We start from the raw sequence: 24,176 nt of genomic DNA on the forward strand, positions 1-24,176 counted from the left end.
AATGCAACTGGTTTTTCAGCGATTAAATTTTTTTATACTAAATAAAATATGCAATGATAAATACGATAACAGAATCACACTTATTCTTGAATAACATCTAATTGTTAAAATATTCAGCCTGCAGGTGGACTGAGAACACAATATTCTCAACTTTCAATCATAATATTAATATGCAATAATCACATTATCGACGACCACAGAGCCGGACCCAGTTAAAGCAGTGGACTCTTGAAGCGATCTTCGTCCGCTCCATCGGAACCTTAGCCAAAGAATTTGACAATGGCTGTAATACAATATCTTCTACAGCTATCACTGTGCACTGTCATTGTTTATGAACAATGTTGACATTATTGGTTGGTCACAGATGAATGTGTGAAGCGTCTTTCAAAAGAAGCTTTCCGGTAATAAAAATCCTAGCCCATACCTGAGTAGTATAGTACCCGGGATCCACTTATAAATTATTTGCTTTTTCTTGCACTCTGTACCTACTGAATACTGGTCATTGACTTAAAACTTTCTGCCTAATAAATCTCGGCAAAATAAAAATTACGGTTTTAAATAGCGACATTAATATTACAAGGACATCAACTCCCGGGCGTGATCGGATCGGTGATGTTATTAAATTATATAAGTAATTATTTTTATTAAAAAAAAAAAAAAAAAAAGAAGTTATATTTAAATTACTACGCCGTGCGATGGTTATTCAAGATTATATTAAATAGGATAATGCTACAGTACGGGTTATTATTGCTAACGTTTAACGCTCTGCATAGAACAGCCACCTCCGAGTCGGTTAGCCGCTGGATAAAGCAGGTGCTGTGCGAGAGCGGCGCGGCGTCGATACGAGCGTCGACACGGGGACTGCGACTCGACACGATTAGTAAGACGACAGTCGACAGGCAGGACTAGCGACTCCAATACTTTCGCTATTTTCCTTAGCCATAATTTTATCGACGAACAAAGTTTCGCTGAATCAGTTATAATATAATCACCATGATCCCAGTATGTTATCATTTGAATCACAAACCATAGAGGTCTCATAAGTCTTGTTTCTACTGACTATTATTTTTATTTATGGCCATAATGTTAAATTCTTTATCGAATATATTGATTACTATTCAATTCATAATGTACCAGTGCAGTGTCCAGTACATAATATAATATATTGTATTTTGTAAAAAAAAAAAAAATCTTTCTTTCGTTACTCTGAAAATCTACTGGTTAATTATATATCGAAGAATGAAGCGAAGAAATATAATAAATGATCAAACGAACTTACCAAGTGAAGTTCGATCATTATTATATGAGTCGCTTCATTCGAAGATATAATCTCCCTCCCACCCAGTCTGCACGAAACTATGTTTGCTGCAGTACCCAAAGAAAGAAAGAAAGATTTTTGCATTACTTCTCTCTAAACATAATGAGGCACGTCGGAACGCCGTATGATCGACCGAGCGTGTAATTTTTCAACTTACCTACATAAATCTTTAAAAAAAACGCGTATGCCAAGCAGATATACAAAGGTACTACTGGTTAATTATATATCTTCGAATGAAGCGACTCATATAATAATGATAGAACTTCACTTGGTAAGTTCGTTTGATCATTTATTATCTAAATTAATATTTTACAGGGAACATATAAATAATATGCACGCAGGCCCTCAGTTGTTGTTAGCTATTGTGAGGGAGTTTATATGGCCCGTTAATTGCAGGCATCTCGCTAGAAGTACTGTTAATAATTGTGTAATATGCAGACGCATGCGTGGTAAAACTATACAACCTAAAATGGGTAACTTACCTGCTCAGCGCGTTAATCCAGACTTCCCCTTCTTGTCCGTTGGCATTGACTTCGGGGGTCCGTTTTTTATACTTAATCGAAAGGGCCGCGGAAGTCGCTTAATCAAATGTTACCTCTGTCTTTTTGTATGTTTAAGATATAAATGTATTCACCTAGAAGCTGTCAGTGATATGAGTAAGGATGCATTCATTATGACACTTAGGCGTTTTATTGCGCGTAGAGGAAAGCCAACGGAGATATTCAGCGATAACGGTCGTAATTTTGTAGCTGCTGCAAAGGAAATAGGACAGTTTCTTAAACAAAATGAGGAATACTTGTCTCAGTTTGCAAGTCATCAAGGTATTACATTTAATTTTATACCAACTTACGCTCCTCATTTCGGCGGCATCTGGGAGGCTGGAATAAAGTCGGCTAAATTTCATATCAAACGCGTTATGGCTAATAGCATATTAACTTTTGAAGAGATATCTACACTATTTGCACAAGTGGAGGCAATACTTAATAGCCGTCCCTTGTGTCCTCTATCCTCTTCTCCAAATGACCTCCTACCCTTGTCCCCAGGGCACTTTCTTATCGGCCGGCCGCTTACGGCACTACCACCAGCGCCATCTTTGGACGACGCCGGGAACAACAACGAAGAAAAACGCTACAAACATCTACAGAGATTGCGGCAACATTTCTGCCAGAGGTGGCAGAAAGAATACTTAAGCGAATTGCAGCAGAGAAGCAAATGGCGTCAAAACACCGATCGCCTTGCTATTGGTGACATGGTGTTGTTAGCTGAAGCCAATTTACCACCGCTTTGCTGGCGACTGGGACGCGTGGTGCGTCTCTTTCCAAGATCGGATGCTATATCAAGAGTAGCAGAGGTTACTACCGCACGTGGCTGCGTACGGCGAGCTCTCACCCGACTCTGCCCTTTGCCTAAAGCTGAGGATTTAAATAGTTGAAAGTGTACCTTTCAACGGCCGGGAGGATGTTCAGGCCTACAATGCCTGACCTGATTTTGAGAACATTGAAAATCCGCAAGATTGCTATTTAATTTTACCAGGCGTTTTAATTTTTATTCGTAGTGTCCTTTTTCAATGTCATTCCTTTTTACACTCTGTTAAATACACGCAAGTTTATACTACGGGCTTTCATTTTGCTCCCCAAAAGTAGAAAAAGCTCCAGTCCAGTCCTAAAACTGAACAATCAGCTTATCTTGTCGTCTTGTTTATGTCTGGCTACATCGTAGCGATGAAACTGCACAGTTCCTTCACATCAGATATAAAATCCTACATTTTGCCTGCGACTTTCTTGCAGATATAAAGAAAGAAAAATATTTTTTTGGTATTATTACATTGTACAAACTTAGGGACCATAAAAAAATAACTTAAGTTATAATGTTCAAGTTATAATAAAAACGGATTTGCAGCGTTGGTTTTCACTTTTCATTTTTAAATATAAAGGTTGAAGGAAGGATAAGAACGCCTGCAGGACGCTTTTGTGATTGAGGTGCAGTAAATTAGGATTTCGTTAAGAACTCCCTACTTACTTTCGATGAGGTAATAATTGAATATCACATTTTATTACTTACTCAATGATGCCGGTAACTCCGTTGCGTTAAAATTTTGTTTATCACACGAGACCCATACATTTTTCCGGGTTAATGCTGCGTTTCCACCAGAGATGTGTTGCGAGGAATGTGTTTTTGAGAACCAATAGAATCGCTTCATTGACGTCACCTCGCTCTGCGCAGCGATTCTTAGTACTTATTAGTACATAGGATAGATCCAATGGATCTATCCTATGTACTATCCTGTAACTCAAAGTATACGAAATTTCAGCATAATCGGTTCAACAGTTTGGGCGTGAAAAGGTAAGTGGTAACAGACAGATAGACAGACAGACACAATTTTGCATTTGTAATTTTAACCGACTTCCAAAAAGGAGGAGGTTATACGTTCGGCTGTGGTTTTTTTATGTATGTTCAACGATTACTCCACCTTTTGTGAACCGATTTTCAAAATTTTTCTTTTGTTGTACAGGGTATTGTTCCAAATTGGTACCATATTCACAAAAATGGTGGTCTGATGATGGGAACCATGAGGAATTGAGGGGACTCCTTGAAATTCAAATGGGAACATATAGTTATTTTGGTTTTATGTGATGTATTTTGATCATATGCTACCAAAAAGTAAGATTTCGCACCATGGTATACTACGATTCCGAAGGTTCTGAACGGAACTCCTGATTCCTTATAGATACATGTTTGGGAGTTTCGGCGTTGTTTAAAGAACCACAAGCATAAGCTACTATGCTGATAATATTATTCATCATCATCATCACCACTACACCATGCATCATTACATTATGACCCTATTATTGATACTTTTCATAGTCCTATAATAATAATAATAATATTTTTATTGCCAAAACTTTTTTACACAAATGTATATAATAATATAATAATAATATCTATGGACGCTTCACACCACGCCAGTCTGGCCCCAGTGGTAAGTACCTGAAGGACTTGTGTTACGGGTACCAGACAACGGAAATATATTTAATACTTTTATACTATACATATATTTAAGATTTTTATTATATTATACACATATTTAATACACATCCATGACCCAGGAACTTTGAAAACTTTTTGTTCCGTTGGCGGGATTCGAACTCGCGACCCACGGCTAGAGCTACCAACGCTCACCACTGAGCCACCGAGGTCGTCAATATAGATCAAGATTGATGTTTTTGATCATTATTATGTAGTTTGTTTATCGATTAAAACACCAAAACTGTATAGACAACCTTAAGGATAACTAAAATAGTTAAATTATTATTTTTAAACAAAAAATTAAAATCGACTTTCAAGGTAAAGACAAAAGTTATATTCTTAAATGAACTAAAAAGTATTAAATATTAATTATTATTCTGTACTCAGTATTTCTGTTCTCAATCTTTATAATTTTGAAGTCCCAAGAACCAGTCCTATCAGTTGCAGAATTATATTTTGTCATAGAACTGGCGATTAGGTTAGCTGGTACAGACTTCAAAATAATGAAGATTGAGAGCAGAAATACTGAGTACAGAATAAGAATTATTTAATGCTTTTTAGTTCATTTAACCTTCATAAGGTCTTTAATTTTACAAACGTTGCCGTGCTTTGGGTCAGATATTTTGACCCAAGTAGTATACTTAATTATAGTGAAAAATTTATCAAAAATAAAAATAAATTACTTAATTAGGATTTATTTGACATATATATTACATGTCAAATAAATCCTATCACATCTATTTATTTTTATAAAAATAGTATACTTTTAATTCTGACCTACGGTGCCCAGTCCTGGTCTTTGACAGCTTCACAGAAGTCCCGACTCGGAGTTTGCCAACGAGCTATGGAACGCAGCATTCTAGGTATAAAAAGGATTGACCGCGTCCGGAATATCACCCTGCGTTCCCAAACGAAGCTCGTTGACGTAGGCAGAAAGGCAGCTAGCCTTAAGTGGAGCTGGGCAGGGCACGTCTCCCGTATGCACCCGGACAGGTGGGCGCGTCTAGTTTCGGAGTGGCTACCGACTGGTCGGCGTAACAGAGGCCGATCCAAGAAAAGGTGGCGCGACGAACTAGATGCGTTTGATAAAGAGTGGCCAGCAACATCACAGGATCGTGAACTTTTGAAAGAGAGAGGGGAGGCCTTTGCCCAGCAGTGGGACACTGTATGCTGATAATAATAATAATTTGTTACATTTATACTTTGTTTTATAAAGCTGAAGAGTTTGTTTGAACACGCTTATCTTACAAAACACTATTCCGATTTTTATGTAATTTAGCTTTAATATAAAGTAGACCATGGGAAATGACATAGACTATTTTTTTGGAAAAATGTACGGTTCTAGTTTTCCAGTTCCTACGAAATTGCGAATGCAGACGGAGCCGAGCGAAATATATAATACCTATAAAGCAGTAATTGTAAAAAAAGTCAATAAAATTATATTTTATTTACATAATAATTATACCAACTGTATTAGATGACCAACTGTATTTTTACATACGAATTTCATACACACGGCAAATGTGTTTTATTTACAGTTTTAGCACATACTTGACGACGACTTCTTTGGGAGCCTTCTTAGCTGTTGTTTATCTCTTGTTAGGAGTCACTGTTTTGATAGGCACTGTTTCCTTCTAGCTGCTATTGATAACTATGAACAGTATGATAGCATTGTAAGCTGATCTATCTACCTCCATGTTACTAAGTACCACTTGAGGAATATGGCCGAACTATTGTGTCTCTTTTGCATCTTTATCAAGTGTATCCACGCCACCTGTCATTATATTAGACTACAACCATAAAGTTAATATACCTAGCCGCCAGGTATATTAACTTTATGACTACCACCAATATAAAGGTGAATGGGCATTTTGTATGAGGTGAGTCCCAACCCTTGTAACAAGTTGCGACTAGTATAAACATGTTTAAATAAGCATTTTTATTATCAGTATGCCAAGCTTTTGTTGTAATTGCGTGCAGGTCAAAAGTTACTGGGCTTCAAGTGAAAAAAAAGTATTTGTTTTAAATAATGCTTTAATCGTACTTTATTACTCTATATTGCGTTACAATATGTGGTAGGCACCTTAGTTACGACGTTCGGAAAGAATTTTGTAAAAAAATTACTCTGAATAAAAATTATTTCGATTTTGATTTTTTTTTAATATGTAAATGTAAGAATTATTTCTTTTTTGTTGATTTTGATGTTTCATCCTCCTCCTCACAGAATCTGCAAGTCGTTATGCTACAAATACCCATTCTGTTTAGGTGTTTGTTGAGCTTGCAGTGCCCAGTTAGGCTTCTGGTAAGGATTCTTAATTGGTTCCTACCCAAGGTGAGCACTAATTCTGATTGTTTCTTGTTGAAGTCAGGAATTAGTGCCTTGGAGTGTTCAAGGCCAGGGGTCTCAGCCCATTGCTTCCTGCATCTTACATTTATAACAATTGTACAGTAAAAACAGGCAGTACTAGTTGTTTTTTTATTGTTATTAATAATTGCACAGTTGAAAATATGTAAATAACAAAGGAAATAATACAATTCTGATAATTGTATTATTTCCTTTGTTATTTATATACTTATCTTCAAATACATAAATAACAAAGGAATAATAACTCTTAGCCGAAGTCGATAGTTGCAAATGTAGAAACACCAGAAGTCCTATAATAATGCGTAAGTTGTCAATAAATAAATAGGGGAGTAACAATTTTAAATATGGAAGTGAAGTACAGCTACCAAAAACTGACTGTGTCATGTCATGGCAACGCAACGAACAAAGTTATTTATATACTTAGTTACCAGCTGTCAAGTTTAAACAACTTTGTTCGTGGCGTTGCCATGACATGACATGACACAGTCAGGTTTTGTTCATGTGCAATATTAAAAGGTTTAGCGGTGCAAAAAACCAAAAATTACGACGACGAACACGGCCAATATGGCAGCGTGTGGCGTGGGAGGGGGGAGGGGGGGTTTAGAGTAGGCACACAGTCGACCGTGTGGTATTATCCACTTGATTTTAAATTAAAATACTTTTGATTATGTTTTATTAAATATTTTATAAAAAAAATGAAACGACTATGACAGCTTCCCTGCACAAGATACAGAGTTACGCCCATACAAAAAAATACAACACTAATTGAGATCTTTCATTTGATATAGGTAGGAAACTGTTACAACATATGGGACGAAACCGCCCATTCGTCTTGGTTGTAGTCTAAGGCTGGCGTCACACAGCCGGAATTTCATAATCGATCGATCGATCGATCGATCGATCTATGAAATTCATAATCTGAAAAATCTGAATGTGTGTGGAGCGTACTGATATTATTGTATGGTATTCAGGTCTTTCTGAATTAATAATATGAATTTCCGATTATGAAATTCCGGCTGTGTGAGGCCAGCCTAATAGACAGGTTTTCTGTCAGATCTATAAATTACTTCTGGGTTGTAAATTGTGATGCAAAGTTAATAATAAAATTATTATTCACCGAATTATTTTTTTGGGTATGCAAGAGCGTATTTGGTAAAACATGATGAATAAAAAGGTCGTTTATTAGTTTTTCTATTTCTGGAGGTAATCCATGACTATAATTCTAACGTATAGAGTTCCAACTACAGTGGGATGTTTCTTATTCAAGTCGATGTGATTCAAAAAATTATCCACCGTAAGATCAGATGGATTTATTTGCCCATGTAGGGTTGAATATTCCAATTTTCAACTATACCTAGTTGGTGGCAGAATCACATAGACCACAACATTTCATGTCATATTTAGTTGGTTTTGATAGCAAGTATTGTCGAAACAGAAATCTTTTTTTGAACGCAATAAGCTGCACATATTGTAATGTAGTATATTTAATTTTTATTAGTTTTGTCATAAATTATGATTCTAAGACTTGTATGGGTAGAACAGAAATACGTCTCATACAAAAAGTTATACGATACATATATATACGATATATACATATAAATACGTCTCATACAAAAAGTTATACGATACGTAATGTGTAATAAGGACGACAACAGATGCGCTGTGCTTTTATTAATATTAGCTGCGGTCAATTCTGACCCGAGGACCGTTAGAGTAAAAAAAGCCATACGTGGAATATTTTAATTATTTTTAACAAAATTACGCCAGTAATAATAATAATAACCCCCGGCTTGAGCCACCGACAGCCTACCCACTGAGCCACAGAGGTCGTCAAGTAATAAGTATATCAATGAAGCAAATAATTAAAAGTCATAAAATATCAAACTTCTTGAGCACTTACTTTTTGAGAAAATTCCATTTTTATCTCAGAATTGGTCAAAATTGACCCAAAGGCCGTATGAAGGTTAAGAATATTACTTTTGTCTTTACCTTGGAAGTCGGTTTTAATTTTTTGTTTAAAAATAAAAATAGTATTCATGATATTAGTATGGATAAATAGTTGTAACCAAAGTCCAAACTAAGCAGTTATATCTAACTAGATGTCCATACATTTTCCCATAAAAAATAGCTTATGTCCCTACTCTCTTCACGTGGTCAACTCTATATCTGTGCCAAATATTGCCATAAAAATTGCTCCAGTAGTTCGTGAGATAAACCCTTTCTAATATTTCCCCCGTTTTTCCCACATTTTCCTGACTTTCTTTGGTCGTATTAGTCTTAGCGTGAATTATCACGCTAAGATAGAGATATAGCCTTACTCGATAAATTATAAGCTATCTAACACTGAAATAAGTTTTTAAACCGGACCTGTTGTTCCTGAGGTTAGCGCGTTCAAGCAAACATACTCTTCAGGTTTATAATATTAAGTATAGATTTTTTTAAATTATCGCTTGACAAACTCGAGTCTCGATCTAAAAGACTATGAAAATTACCAATAACAGGGTCATAATAGGCTCATAATCGACGACGCATAGTGTAATATGGTAGTGATGATGATGATAATAAATGTAATTTGCATAGTAGCATAATATGCTTTCCGTTCTTAAAACAACGCCGAAACTCCCCAACTTATATTTATAAAGAATCAGGAGTTTTCTCAGCACCTTCCGAACCACGGTATACCAGGTATACCTCGGTGCAAAATCTTACTTGTTGGTAGCATAATAATTATGCTTATAATACTTCTCACGAAACCGAAGTCACCACACGTTTCTCTATAAATTTTGAGGAGTTCCCTCGATTACTTATAGATACTTCGTCAGATCACCACTTTTGTGAATATAATACTTAATTGGCATGATACCCTATATACCAAAAGAAAAATTTTGAAAATCGATTAACAAACGGCGGAGTAATCGTTGAACATAAAAAAACGAACATCACACCTCCCCCATTTTGAAAGTCGGTTAAAATTGTAGCCTATGTGTTATTCTGATGTATAAGCTATGTAATTGTAAAGTTTCATTAAAATCCGTTCAGTAGTTTTTGCGTGAAAGAGTAATAAACATCCAAACAAACTTTCGCCTTTATAATATTAGTAGGATAACGTTCGGTTCGCCTCGGATCGTATCACAGCTTACTGCTACGTACAACACCGATGATGTAACATACAATAAAAACATTTTGTTGCTTTACAACTTTTTGTAACAACATATAAGAATTAAGTGGCTATTATATTGTATTTACTATTTACTTACTATGCATTATAAACTCTTCAATGTTCTAAGACACATACTCGTAGTTATATTCCTATTCAAATATTTTTGATCTAAGTATAAACAAAACATTGAAATTCAATCAAGCTATACACTATTAAATTCCACCTATTACACGAATTATTTTATGTAAATTGGTAGCATTATAACATGCCACCCATCTCATAAGCATTGCTGAGTTTACATTCAGTTTAGAAAAAAGTTTATAATTACCAGAATGATGAGACGCCCGCCACTCTGTTGCCTTAAAACTCTTTTGTTGCGGGAACCGTACATATTTCCGGGATAAAAGTACCCTATGTCCTTTCTCGGACTCAAAGTATATCTATAGCAAATTACAGCAAAATCGTTTGTTTGGGATTGAAGAGGTAACAGACAGACAGACGGAAGGCAGATAGACAGACAGACACACTTTCGCATTTCTAATAATATATTAGTACCTATGTATGGATTTGAAATCGGATAAGTGATAACATTTTGAGTTATAGCCACTGCAAAAGGCAATTGAAAAAATATTGTGTTGCAAACAAATAAGACGTGTAAAAATAACAAGCATAAATTAATTTAAAATTTCTGTTTTAAAATTTATTATAATTATAATATGTTACGCTCAAAGACCAAACACGCTCAGTGAGTGGAAAAATAGCTCACAACGCGTTGTGGTCACATTGAAATAGCCACAACGCGAAATTCGCGTTGTGGCTCTAAAGAAAACAGCCACGACGCGTTCTGGTAATCATGAAAAAATTCGTGTCGTGGCTGATATATTATGCTATTCGTTTTTCTTGATCCATAGATATGGAATATAGATAATTACCACGCGTACTACAAAATCTTTTTTCTTTTACTAAATCACTGCATAACGTGTTTATCATTATTATTTATAAAATCTCCATAATAATAAAATCATTAGAGCCACAACGCGAAAATAATTTCGCGTGGTGGCTGATGTGACCACAACGCGTTGTGAGCTATTTTTTCGCCCACTGATCGTTTTCGGTCTTTGAGCGTAACATATATTATAATATAACTAGCTGTTTGGCCGAGCTTTGCTCGGTATCCGATGAAAATGACATTTTCTAAAAATGATTCCTAGCTAAATCGATTTATCGCCCCCGAAACCCCCTATATACTAAATTTCATGAAAATCGTTGGAGCCGATTCCGATATTCCAATTATATATATATATACAAGAATTGCTCGTTTAAAGATATAAGATACGAGAGAGAAAACATGATATTTAAATGCTATATTAAGTTTTTACTTGGTCTTAATGCAGGTTAGTAGGTAATGGGATGTATCAGTATCTGCCTCGAATGACTCACTTGTGATTTTTTCATAAAGTTATAACGAAGTTGTTGTTATTTTAATCGCAGTTATCTCAGCACAGTTGTTGGAAAAGGTATAATTTGTTTTGAAATCAAGAATTTATTATTGGGCTGCATCCGCAATAAAAATAATTGTATAAAGTGAGTATTAATATTTTATTTATTAAATAGTTAATAGAATCAGGCGTTACTTTGCGGAAATCCATAGTTAAAAATTTAGTTTGTTATTATTTTTAGCAATATTCCGCGTAATAAACATCAACCTTTAAGTAAATGAGTGAATGTACGCATAGCCATGGGTAACACCTCTCTCCTTACCCACACATAGATGCTATACTTATTATCAAACTATTTTTTTTATTTATTACTTAAATAATAATTACCTAATTTTTGGTTTAATTATTCTATCTATCATACTTCATAATGTTAACATCTTACTAATATTATAAATGCGAAAGACCGGATGTTTGTTACCTTTTCACGCCCAAACTGCTGAACCGATTTTGCTGATATTTTGTATGGCGATACTTAGTCTCGGGAAAGGACATATGGTTCTTTTTATCCCGGATAAATGTACAGTTTACGCGCGGTAAACGAATTTTTGCGCAACGTGTGATAATATATATTTTTTTTTATGAAATAAGGGGCAAACGAGCAAACGGGTCACCTGATGGAAAGCAACTTCCGTCGCCCATGGACACTCCCAGCATCAGAAGAGCTGCATGTGCGTTGCCGGCCTTTTAAGAGGGAATAGGGTAATAGGGGAGGGTAGGGAAGGGAAGGGAATAGGGGAGGGTAGGAAAGGGAATAGGGTAGGGGATTAGGCCTCCGGTAAACTCACTCACTCGGCAAAACACAGCGCAAGCGCTGTTTCACGCCGGTTTTCATTTAAAACTTCATTACGCATTAATCTTTTTCCCCAAAGTTTTTGTTTCCTTTTTACCGGTCAAAGGGTTCTGTTCGCCAGTACTTTTAAAAGAGGCTCTTGCATTTTTGTTTTTATTACCTCGTAAAATAATAAGAGGCCAGAATAAAATATTACATTACATTAATAAACCAGTATATTTTTATGTTTTTAGAGTTCCGTACCCAAATGGTAAAAACGGGACCCTATTAGGTACTGAGACCTCGATGTCTGTCCATCTGTCCGTCTGTCTCCAGGCTGTAACTCAAGAACCGCTATAGTTAGACTGGCTCACAGATTGTGTATTGTCTGACTGACTGTTGCCGCTATATGAACAAAATAATATATTACTAAAAATGCAATCAAATTAATATTTAGAGGGGGCTCCCATACAACAAACGTGAATTTTTTACGTTATTTCGCTCGTAATCAATAATGGTAACAGGTAGGTAGGTGAAATTTAAAAAAAATCGTTAATTATATTTGTACTTTAATAATTAATAATAAAATTTTAATTAAATATTTAAGGGCCCATACAAGAAACAAAATTTTTGCCAACTTTCGCTCTATACCGGTACGGAACCATTCGTGCGCGATTTTTTTAATGATTTTTATTTTTTATAGATCAAGTGGTAGTAAAATCAAAAGTCACACTAAGTGCCGGTTTCTTTAATTATTGTATAGTAAATATAACAGTGTAGTAGGTATATAATTATTATATTTCATGTTATTGTCACACACTTATCCAGTAGTTGTTCGTAAACGCAGTACCTACCTAGTAGCTTTGCATACAGTTGTCTGTAATATTATGCAAACTTAGTATAATACTATTTCCAAGTGGACTCTAGTGGTGTTCCATTTGAATAAGCTTTACATGAGTAATTTTGCGAATTTGTATATTACTTAAGCCATGGTGAATTAAAACTTTTTTATTTTTTATAATTCAACATGAATTTCCACCAAGAACCTACAATCAATTACATTCCAAATATTGTTTTCCGTTTCAGCATGTTGCTGATCATATTTCTCATATCTGTGATCAGTCTGATATACCTGAGGTGGACTTATACTCGTGAGTACTGGAGGAGGAGGAATGTGCCGTACTTACCTCCCTATCCTATGGTGGGGAATCTCACGTTCTTACAGAGGGTTAACCCGGTAAGTGACTATATGGGCCTGATGTACCCCATATAAACAAGTATTATTTAAATCCGTACTGATATTATGAAAGCGAAATTGTGTATGTGTGTCTGTCTATTACCTATTCACGCTTAAACCGCTGAACCTGTTTTGATGAAATTTGGTATGCAGGTACTTTGAGTCCTGGGAAATGACATAGGATTTAATCCCGTACGAAATCAAAAAGATCTATGTATTTTATACGTGGGAGAGCCATGCTTCGGCACGAATGGGCCGGCTCGGCCGGAGAAATACCATGTTCTCACAGAAAACCGGCGTGAAACAGCGCTTGCGCTGTGTTTCGCTGAGTGAGTGAGTTTACCGGAGGCCCAATCCCCTACCCTATTCCCTTCCCTACCCTCCCCTATTCCCTTCCCTTCCCTACCCTCCCCTATTACCCTATTCCCTCTTAAAAGGCCGGCAACGCACTTGCAGCTCTTCTGATGTTGCGAGTGTCCATGGGCGACGGAAGTTGCTTTCCATCAGGTAGCCTGTTTGCTCGTTTGCCCCCTTATTTCATAAAAAAAAGTCCAGCTAAAAGATTAAACATAAGTCTTTTTGTTTTTTTTTTCGGGATAATACATTGACATAATATATAATATTATTACTGTATGACAAAAACTACACTACTTACTCTTTACTGATATCTTGACCTCAGAACACTCAGGTCAATTCCTATCACGATTCACGACGCGACGCAAGCAGTTGACACTTGACTGACCAACGTCATTTGGTCGGATCATGTCAATTCAATATTGTGATATCTCTTGACTGGGTTTGACGTAACCACCGACCGAACTACGTAGGTCACCCATCTGCCTATAAATGAACTTCCTTGATAGTACCTGCAAAAGCAGAAATAAATTTCTAAACATCAGGAGGTCTTTTGATAAATTGCCGTATTCTAAAGGTGCCGGTTGGCAGCGGGCGACATGAAGCAACCGCAGACGACGTGTCGTCGCGACACTACTGGTTTGTGTGTATTGATTGAAACACCCTACGCAGCTAGCGACACGAAGCTAGCGACACATTCATAGAAATACATAGAAACCAGTAGTGTCGCGACGACACGTCGTCTGCTGCAACTTCATGTAGTCGACTTCCAATTTGTACCTTTATTTCCCCTTAACAATCCATAGTTTACACCATTTATACCCCAGAAACCAAACTTAGAAGCTTCATTCTTGTTCTTATCATAAAAAAACCCTCCAGGGGATATGGATGCGTCAGCTGAACCATTTTGACCCCTACGTGGGAGTCTGGTGGTTCTGGAGGCCGGTCCTCATCATCAACAGCCCGGAGATAGCCAAGAATGTCCTGGTGAAGGACTTTGGTAACTTCAAAAATAGACTCCTGGCTTCTGGAGCAAATGATCCTTTGGGAGCACTCAATATATTTACTGTTGATGTGAGTCAATGAGTATTGAAATATCGTTTTAGTTCATTTTGATCTATAAGTAAACAATTACAAAGTGCAGTCAGCTATTATAATGATAAGGGCCTGTTTTACCACTTCCTGATAAGTGCTGGATAGACTATCCACAACTTATCCGACAGATGGAGTATAGAGTTTATGTCAGATATATGACAGATATTCAGAACTTATCAGGAAGTGGTGAAATAGCCCCTTACAGTGTCAACCTATTTACCCCGCAAAAGAAAATGGTTGGTTGAGTTTACTAGTTTTTTTTTTTTTTGCATTTTCGTTAAAATAAATTAAAATATGCATCTAATCTGTCATCTAGATTATTATGAATTATGATTATTTTGTTATCGTGTAGGAAGTAGTGTAGAAATACCTAATTAGTATTTCTTTTTGCTTGACCGTCCCCGTCCATTTGAATTCCATTGAAGGTGGCATTGGCCATTGCATTCAAACTACACTTTTTTAGCTAAGATTTTGTATACCTACTGTGTTCAAACTTCAAATACAGCTAAATCATAGTTCTTACTCTTATCTGCGCAAAAAACTATTGAACGGATTCCCATGATATTTCAGGATCCCATCTGGTCTGAAGTGCGAAGGTCGCTTACCAAAGTGTTTTCTTCAGCGAAACTGAAGCAGATTCACCCCTTCATGATGAGCAAGTCAGGCCAACTTGTGCAACGGATTAAGAAGGATATTGACACAGAAATTAATTTGAGGGTATGTATTTTATTTTATAACATTTAAAGCGCTTATTCCACTTGTCCTAGCTAGGACGTCCTAGCTAGGATCCTAAAAAATTTAGTCAAGTGGAATAACATTTAGAAAGCTAGGATCCTAGCTAGGTTAGGATCCTAGCTAGGATCCTAGCTTTCTAAATATTATTCCACTTGACTAAATTGTTTAGGATCCTAGCTAGGATAAGTGGAATAAGCGCTTTACTCTGACAACCAATAATATTATATTCAAATACTAATATAATAAATACTTATATTACAATGTGAAAATGTGTCTGTCTGGTACCTCTTTACGATTTAATCACTGAACCTACTTTGATTTTTGATGGGTATTGAGATTGCAGACTCTCGAGAAAGGATAATTTTCATCGCGAAAAAACAAAAGACGTAGCAGGTAACATCCAGTAATCTACATTTTACACAATGAAAAAGAACTACATCATTTGAAATTAAAAGCTTTTTAGCTTAATCTTAGAAAAACTATCAGACGACCATTGCGATAAGCACAAAATATTTTACCGTCTGCAGTTAAAACAGGTCAAAAGACTCAATGTTGGATGTTAAATAAAATTACGAAGTAAATTCTAAGATTTTTTTGAAAGAGTTTAAAATTTAAGAGAGAAAATATTTATTAGATTGGCCATTTACTGCAAAGTTTGTGCAATATAAAAATCTGAAAAAGATTAAACCTAGTTACTTAGATGTAATATTATGTATGCAAAATTATTTTATTTTGAGTAATTCTATCTCTACCGGGACATTTATCACATAGTTTATTTTTAATTTATTTGGACATACAAAAAGCCCGAGGCCTATTACTCTGAACAGTCTAAAGTATCAGGGTTATACTATATCAACATACCTAAGTATAAGGTTCAATCAAGAGATGAGTTCCAAAATTTTATTTGACTTATAAAGTAATTTTCTGATAAGTTTCATTGTTTGTTTCATAAAAGACGTCTCGTCAGCGCATTTAATAAGGAATTTCAAGGGTACGGCAGATTTTCACTATCACTTTCAGGAGGTATTCGTGGACTACACCACCGACATCATCAGTACTTTCGCTTTCGGTATAGAGAGTGACGCGACGCTGACAGGCGAGGGGCCGCTGCGGACCGTCGCCACGGGGTTCATGACCTACGATCTGTATAGAGGGCTGGCCTGGTGCAGCATCTTCTTCTGGCCAGAGCTGGTCGAGCTGTTCAGGTGAGGCCATAATATTATGTGCTAGAGCTCAGCACGTCATTTGAAACAGTAATAGAATTTTCTTGTCATAATTTTATGATCTACCAGCAGGCTTAGCATAGCAACATTAGAAATAGGAAAGAATGAACATAACTGACAGATTTAGCGACAAAATGGAAGATTTCCTTTGTCTGTCATTTTGTATATGTCCGTAGGAAGAAATCGCTTCTTTAATGACTATGCTAAACTTGCTGATGTTGTCGGCAAGCGTCATCACTCATCTACCATCCAACCATCTAGAAATGCGGCCCTGGGTACAGTTAAATTCAAACTTCGAGCTAATAGAACTCACAGAGCGTAACGGTCTTTATCTAAACAGCTATCCTTTCCCAAAATATGTCAGAGTATCCTTTAATCCAATAGCGTCCGTGGCTTAGGGGGTAGCACTCGAGAGGGTGCAGGTTCGATCCCGGGTGGAGGCGTGTACCAATGAGACATTTTTAGATCTCAAGTAGTGAAGGAAAACATCGTGAGGAAACCCGCACATGATTGGTCCCAGACGTATTGAGCTGTTCAATCCTCTGGACTAGGCCGGCTGTGTCGGAGAATGCCGTGTGCACCATACGGACATTTAAAAAATTAAATTAAGAAATTTAAAAAAAACCCCGCCAAACAACTTTAAAAAGTAATGAAATAATATATTTTACTGACTTTAAGTTTAAATAATTCCTAAGTGTAAAGTGATATTTTAGTCCATAATTGTTGTCACGGTGTGTCGGGGGACCGCCAACAGTGTATTTTGCATTTTGTATCGCCATGTCACTGATTGTCTCCATTCGGTTCACTGTGAACTGACCCGTAAACCAGAGTAGACAGAATTATAGAGTATGTCGACTTAGAACTGATGTTGATTTTTTTAAATTTGACGTATTATGACGAAAATCGTCGCTAGGGTTGTTAACCTGTTACCTACGAATTTAAAACTATGACATATTCGCTGGACGTGTTCCTCTTTGGTCGTATTGTTGTTTGTGTTTTGGCACATGCGATTAAAATCGTCAGAATCCAATTTTGAAATCTTTATTTTAAATATTTAAAAATAAATTATATCAGCCAGCGCGAGGCACATTCCGTTCATAATCCTAGTGAAACCCGACGAATTTTTAAAAATTCGTCGGGTTTCACTAGGTTAATTTTTAAATTACGTTATGTCTACTGTGTGTAAACTATAATGTTATGTGAAATCAAACATATCTACATTAGCGGTCCCCCGTCACACCTTGACAACAATAATTATGGATTAAAATATCACTTTACACTTAGGAAAGTAAGTAAAATATATTATTTCATTAGTTTTTAAAGTTGTTTGGCGGGGGTTTTTTTTAATTTCTTAATTTAATTTTATTTCATGCTTTTTAAACTTGTGTTGGTTATAGTGCAGAATAATTCCTATCAACAGGATCATATTATATCCCAATGAATACCATCTGCGAATGTCCTTTTGGATGAGGCCGTCAATATGAGTCTAAACATGAAACCTCCACTTTGGGTTCATATGGAGTTCGGCTCCTATAGAATCCAGGTGATGCTGTAGCAGCAGCATGCAAAAATTTATTGGTTATCTACGTCTTACTAGCTGTCGCAATTCAAATGAGCCCAAACACGAAACCGTTGCTCTAAGTTGGTGAGGAGTTGGGTATCCTATTGATTACCAGGTGATGCTGCAGCACCAGGTCAACTTTCCATTAATGTGAAAATATTCATAAATGTCACGAACTAGAATGCAATAAAGCCCACCAAACGACTGCAAGTTGCTAATCGGCCCTTCACGAACCAGATGAACCGCGATTTTCAGGCACGGAGCAGGCTGATGATGATGAACTATAGCTAAGAACACTCTCAATGAAGTCAGCTTTCAAACAAAAAAAACTAAATAGATCAAAATTGGTCCACCCGTTTGGATGCTACGATGCCACAGTCAGACAGACAGACAGACAGACAGAGAGACAGACCGACAGACAGACACGTCAAACTTATAACACCCCTCTTTTTTGTCAGGGGTTAAAAATCTTATCCCATGCACAGTGTTTGAAGAGTGGTTACTCCGCTCTGAAAATACTATATAAATCAACCACAACGGATGCAAAGGCCTTGCTTTTTAATCCAAATGCATTCAGTTGTTTAAGTGTGAAGGTAGTTTAGGTAATTGTTTAACTTGAGGTAACTGAGTCTGACAGACAATGAAAAAAAAAGACTGAATTGCATTGCCCCCTAGTCTAAAGCGCTAAGTTAATTAACCTCACAGAAACGGGATTTCAAATAATAAGATGTTGTCTCAAATACTAAATAATATTAATTCAAACAGCTGAGTGAGTTCAATGACCTTTATAGCGCCACAGAGAGCTTACTATTACTTTATTTTAGGTTTCTTGTCGCGTCTATAGGGAGTCAACGTGGGCGAAATTAAGTCTGACATGTGTTGTCTGACATTTGTCGTCCGAGTACAATTTCCCCACTAAATCGAGTTTTTCTTTACAGATTTACGTTTTACCCGAAATCAGCTACGGACTACTTTAGACGGGTCATTGACACCTTGTCCGCTCAGTATGTTGAGAAGGGGAACAGTGGACAGAGTGTACTGGACATACTCATACGGTTGAGGGAGGAGAATCAAGATTCTGAATGTGAGTCTCTTTTATTTAAAGTACTACGTACTCGTACAGGCACAGATTACTAAATACTCTAAATAGTTACTACGTAAGTACATGCATCTATAAAAGCTGATTATTGAAAACTTGTACCTTGTGTGGTCCATTACATATTGTGTACTTACTAAGGCAAGACCGCACTAGAGCGACACCACACTTCACATAAGTGTCGCGTCGCGTCGCTGCCGCGTAGTGACGAGTAGAGTTTACATTAATATTGTGGTACATCAAAGATTTTTTTTCAGTGTACACAAACGACCTGATCGTGGCTCAAGCGGCCATATTCATGTTGGGAGGTTTCGACACCACGGCGTCCATGATCACCTTCATCATATATGAGCTGGCACACAATACAGAAATACAGGTACTTACATTAATTACAATGTAAAGTACAATATTGACATGAGTCTATCTATCATATATGGCCCAGAACCAGTCTGTGGAATATGTCCCAGTACTACAAAGCAAGTGCTTGAGGAATGGGCAGACTAAACAAAAAGGCTGGGACTCCTGACCTTGATCACTCCAAGGCACTAATTCTGTCCTGCTTAGACTACAGAACAGAACCAGACACTTTGATCGCCACGAATACTCATCCACAGAGGAAATTCGTGGCACCAACCCCAACTACATAGCTCAATTTATGAGCAGCATTGGGTTGGTGACGGTACTCTAATGCGAAGGAGTCACAATAGAGATCCTCAAGGGTCGCAGTGATGTCAGGGCTACAGCCTGCTTTCAGGACAAAAACTATAATATTATTAATTACAGTAGACAGTATAACACGAGTGTCTGCTAGAAAATACCCACCTGCAGATTTATACAGAATAAAGTTCCTTTCAATTCAAAGATTTTATTTGCAAACTAAGTAAATAATATACAAACATTGTAAGTAAGGACTTAGTACCTTGTGTAGGCGTATTATTATAAAATATTCATTGTTGTAACATTATTGCTAACTGAAATCATATTCTTAGTAAAAAATATGTACCTAAAGTGTCAAATAACTGTATAGACGTAAGATGAGAAACAGAAGAGAAAAGACAACAAAAAATCAAAACGAGCGTCTTCAATTCAAAAGTCCACTCTATTTCAGGAGAAATTGTTCGATGAACTTGAAAACGCAAAACAAATGTCCAACAATCCCTTTGACTACAAACAACTATCGGAGTTAAATTACTTGGACTGCGTTATTAAAGGTCAGGTTTCATATTATTTCAAGAAATCTTCAAGATCCCAGCTCATAAAGTTTAGAAATGACAAGTGCGATCAAATTATAGGCTATTGATCGGTAGACTAAGTACTCGTAATTAATATATTTGACGCAACTTTGCTGCACAGAAATCCCTCCACAGAAGTCCTTATCCGGGACTGCAGAATGTATCTCCGCACTAAAATTCATCAAAATCGATTTGGCACACCTTATGTTAATAATAGTCATAGAAGCAAAGAGATAGAAAAAATCATTAAAATCATTAGACATAAATTCTCACTAATAACAATCTCTTTTTAGAGGGTCTAAGAAAATATCCACCGATGGGTTGGCTGGACAGAAAAGCTATAGAAGATTATAATATTGACGACAAACTGACCATCAAAGCAGGCACTCCTATCTATGTAAACACTATTGGCATGCATTACAATCCAAAATATTTCCCAAATCCAGAAGAATTTGATCCCGATAGGTTTTTACCTGAAAATGAGAAGAACATCCAACCTTATACTTACATGCCGTTTGGAGACGGACCTAGGAATTGTGTTGGTAAGAAATCGATTGTAAAACATATTATAATAGTGAGGATACAGTATGTCAAAGTAAAATGTAAATATAATATAAAGAAGACTATCTTCCTCTTATCGAATCAGGAGCACGCACGCTATTGCTAATTTCAGATAACTTAAAACACTAGTAGGCCGACTATCGTACAACTAAATTCCGTAGTTTCACAATTTACTTAGACATCTTTTTAATTTGTAGGTAATCGGAAAGGAATCGCTGTGTTTATGCGATCGGTTTCCAATTATTTAGTTGTACGCCCAAGCAGCACAAGTATATCTAGTGAAGCACTATTAGTCATTTTATAGAATTAAACTTGGTATTCTTATATAAGAGTCAATAATCACTGAAGATATCCTGAAGATATCCTATATACCGAGTTCAGTAAAAATTGGCATCTGTATTCACTGTAATGACAAGTGCAGCATGAATTCATCAATAGATAACGATAAGAGCAATTTATATTTATCTATAGGGATTATCTACAAAACTATTATAAGAACATAATAAGAGGCACATAAGAAAGGAATTAGGTTTTGTAGCCAACATTAAGATAACACAATTACTCTACTGATGTTCTAGTGGTGAATGTTTTTAAAACCACTAATAATCAAAATCAACTAAATAAAAACATCAACAAGAGTTACTTCTTTTAAAAAGCATTTCCTATTTACTAATGGCACACCGTAGTTAAAAGTATTTTTAGTTAAAGCTTTAATGGCGAAATGAAATTAAATAAGTAAATATATTTTTATGTTTCGCGCGAACAGTGGGCTAAAACTCCGTGCCGAATTTATTTTATCGTAAAATTCGATGAAATAGTTTTAAAAAACTTATGGACCTATTATATTCGTAAATTTAAATGATATTTTTTAGTAGAAAATATTATTGACGCACATTTTTTAATATATTTTCTTAAAATAAATACCTAAACAATGTATTTTGATAAAAGGTTCATTTATTTAGGTATTTTTATGTTTACAAATAAATAAATCGCGTATTTTATTGTAACAAAATTTTTAGATTTCTACCGAAATGGCGATTACCGTCGTATTCTATTAATAAAAATGGCCTCTAGAATAAATTATCTATAAGTAAGTCTTGATCAGAAGATTTACTCCTAAAATTGAGCTAAAGGTAGATAATTTTAAGAGCATGACTAGTCAAATTACACATTCACCAGAAAAATTAATCTTTCAATAGTATAATTGTTCTTAAGACCATCCTATCGTAATCTATAGAAAGAAAAGTTTGTAAACTATTTTTTCTCGTAATTATCTACCAGAGTATAATATGACATTGGCATAAGAAGAAGGTGTTTTGTTCGCTTTTTGGTGATTTTTCAGTGCAATACCATAGAGAACCAATATTTCTGGTGGCCTTCCTGTTTTATATTACTTATTGTCATATACTCAAAATTACCATGATTACTCGTAGTACTCCTAAAGCATAAATAGATTTAAGGCGTCTGAAGTGTGCTGCTTGGGCGATTTAGTTGGATGCAATGTGCGAGCTCTCATAATAGCTATAGCTATTAGTATACTATGCGATTTAGTTGGCCAACTTGAAATTATGAGTCTGCGGTCGCTCTAATACTAAACATGCGTGAACAGCTTGTCTTCTAATTGAATCAGTTTTCAATGATAAAGCAAATATTATAAGATACATGTTAAGAACAATGCTTGTTTTTCAGGGCAAAGATTCGCAATGCTGTCCCTACGAACAGCGGTATCAAAGATCATCTCCAACTTCAGAATATCACCTTTGCCGAATAAACCTGTACCCTCCAAGGTACAGATAGAAAGAAGAGGATTGTTTTATTCGCCCGGTGAAAAACTCAGTGTAAAATTTACATCTAGAGTATAAATAAAAGATCTGAAGATTTATATTTTGGCGAGATATAGATTATATATATGTGATACTTCAAAAAAGTTATGTAACACTTTGATAAAAAATATTTTATTTAATGTTTCCTTTTAAATTTTTTTTCTTATAAAATTTACATGTCTATGTTCTAAATCAGCATACATTAAACATGGTTTACTAGTAGTTGAATAGAACAAAACGTAACGTTTTATAGTAGGGGAGGCCAGTGTGTTATTTTTGCTGTTTCTCGAGTGCCACGCCCGCCGTCGAGGCTTAGGATTATTTCAGATCGCAACGCAACGGCTCGCAGATGCATTTCTAAATTTGTACTGAATTGACAGATTGACTCGAGCCACGCGCCGTGTGAAGGTGTAGCTCGGGCTGGCTCGAGCAGGCGCGTTTAATTTCACGCGCCAGCTCGAGCCACGCGCCCTAAGGAAGTGGTGGCGTGGTTGCGTTCTCACGGCGCGTGTTACCACGAGCCGCACCGCGCCCGCTCGAGCCACGCGCCGTGTGAAGGGGTGGCGGGGCGCGGCTCGTGCAGGCGCGTCCCGATCCGATTAAAGTCGGTAACTTCAAAGGCGCGGCTTGAGCAAACAGGCGAGCACGAGCCACCCCTTCTCACGGCGCGTGATATCACAAGCCGCGCCACGCCGACAAAAATTAAAGTAAAATGAAACTTTATTAGCACGATAATAGATATGATTTTGCTCTAAGTCACTTCGTTAAATAAGTAAATTTTAATGAAATGCAACTTTATTCACTAGGCAACTAGGTTGCATTTCAATCTCTGTGGCTCAGTGAGTGGACTGTCAGTAGCTCAAGCCGGGGGTCGCGGGTTCGAATCCCGCCGACGGAACAAAAAAGTTTTCATAGTTCCTGGGTATTATTAAATATGTGTATCATATAATAAAAATCTTAAATATATGTATAGTATAAAAGTATTAAATATATTTCCGTTGTCTGGTACCCGTAACACAAGTCCTTCAGGTACTTAGCACTGGGCCAGACTGACGCGGTGTGAAGCATCCATAGATATTGTATTATTATTATTAATCTATGCCGCTAATTTTATTATATTA

The 24,176-nt window shown here is 36.3% G+C and overlaps 1 protein-coding gene across 1 annotated transcript; it reads left to right on the forward strand.

Annotated features, from left to right (window-relative positions):
* The first annotated feature begins 11,284 nt into the window (after positions 1-11,284).
* Positions 11,285-23,114, forward strand: LOC121734340 (cytochrome P450 6k1-like). Its single transcript, XM_042124873.1, has 10 exons — positions 11,285-11,454; positions 13,225-13,375; positions 14,609-14,803; positions 15,395-15,541; positions 16,580-16,764; positions 19,282-19,427; positions 19,697-19,815; positions 20,548-20,650; positions 20,965-21,213; positions 22,922-23,114. The coding sequence occupies exons 2-10, from the start codon at positions 13,226-13,228 to the stop codon at positions 23,092-23,094; spliced, it is 1,467 nt and encodes a 488-aa protein (XP_041980807.1). The 5' UTR covers positions 11,285-11,454; position 13,225; the 3' UTR covers positions 23,095-23,114.
* Positions 23,115-24,176: the final 1,062 nt, after the last annotated feature.

The sequence above is a fragment of the Aricia agestis genome, chromosome 15 (genome assembly GCF_905147365.1).
Source record: "Aricia agestis chromosome 15, ilAriAges1.1, whole genome shotgun sequence".
NCBI classification, from domain to species: domain Eukaryota; kingdom Metazoa; phylum Arthropoda; class Insecta; order Lepidoptera; family Lycaenidae; genus Aricia; species Aricia agestis.

Coding starts and splice junctions, on each gene's coding strand:
- LOC121734340 (XM_042124873.1), top strand. CDS start 13,226: ATGTTGCTGATCATATTTCTCATATCTGTGATCAGTCTGATATACCTG. Junction 14,804..15,394: donor TCAATATATTTACTGTTGAT/GTGAGTCAATGA, acceptor ATGATATTTCAG/GATCCCATCTGGTCTGAAGT. Junction 19,816..20,547: donor CACACAATACAGAAATACAG/GTACTTACATTA, acceptor ACTCTATTTCAG/GAGAAATTGTTCGATGAACT.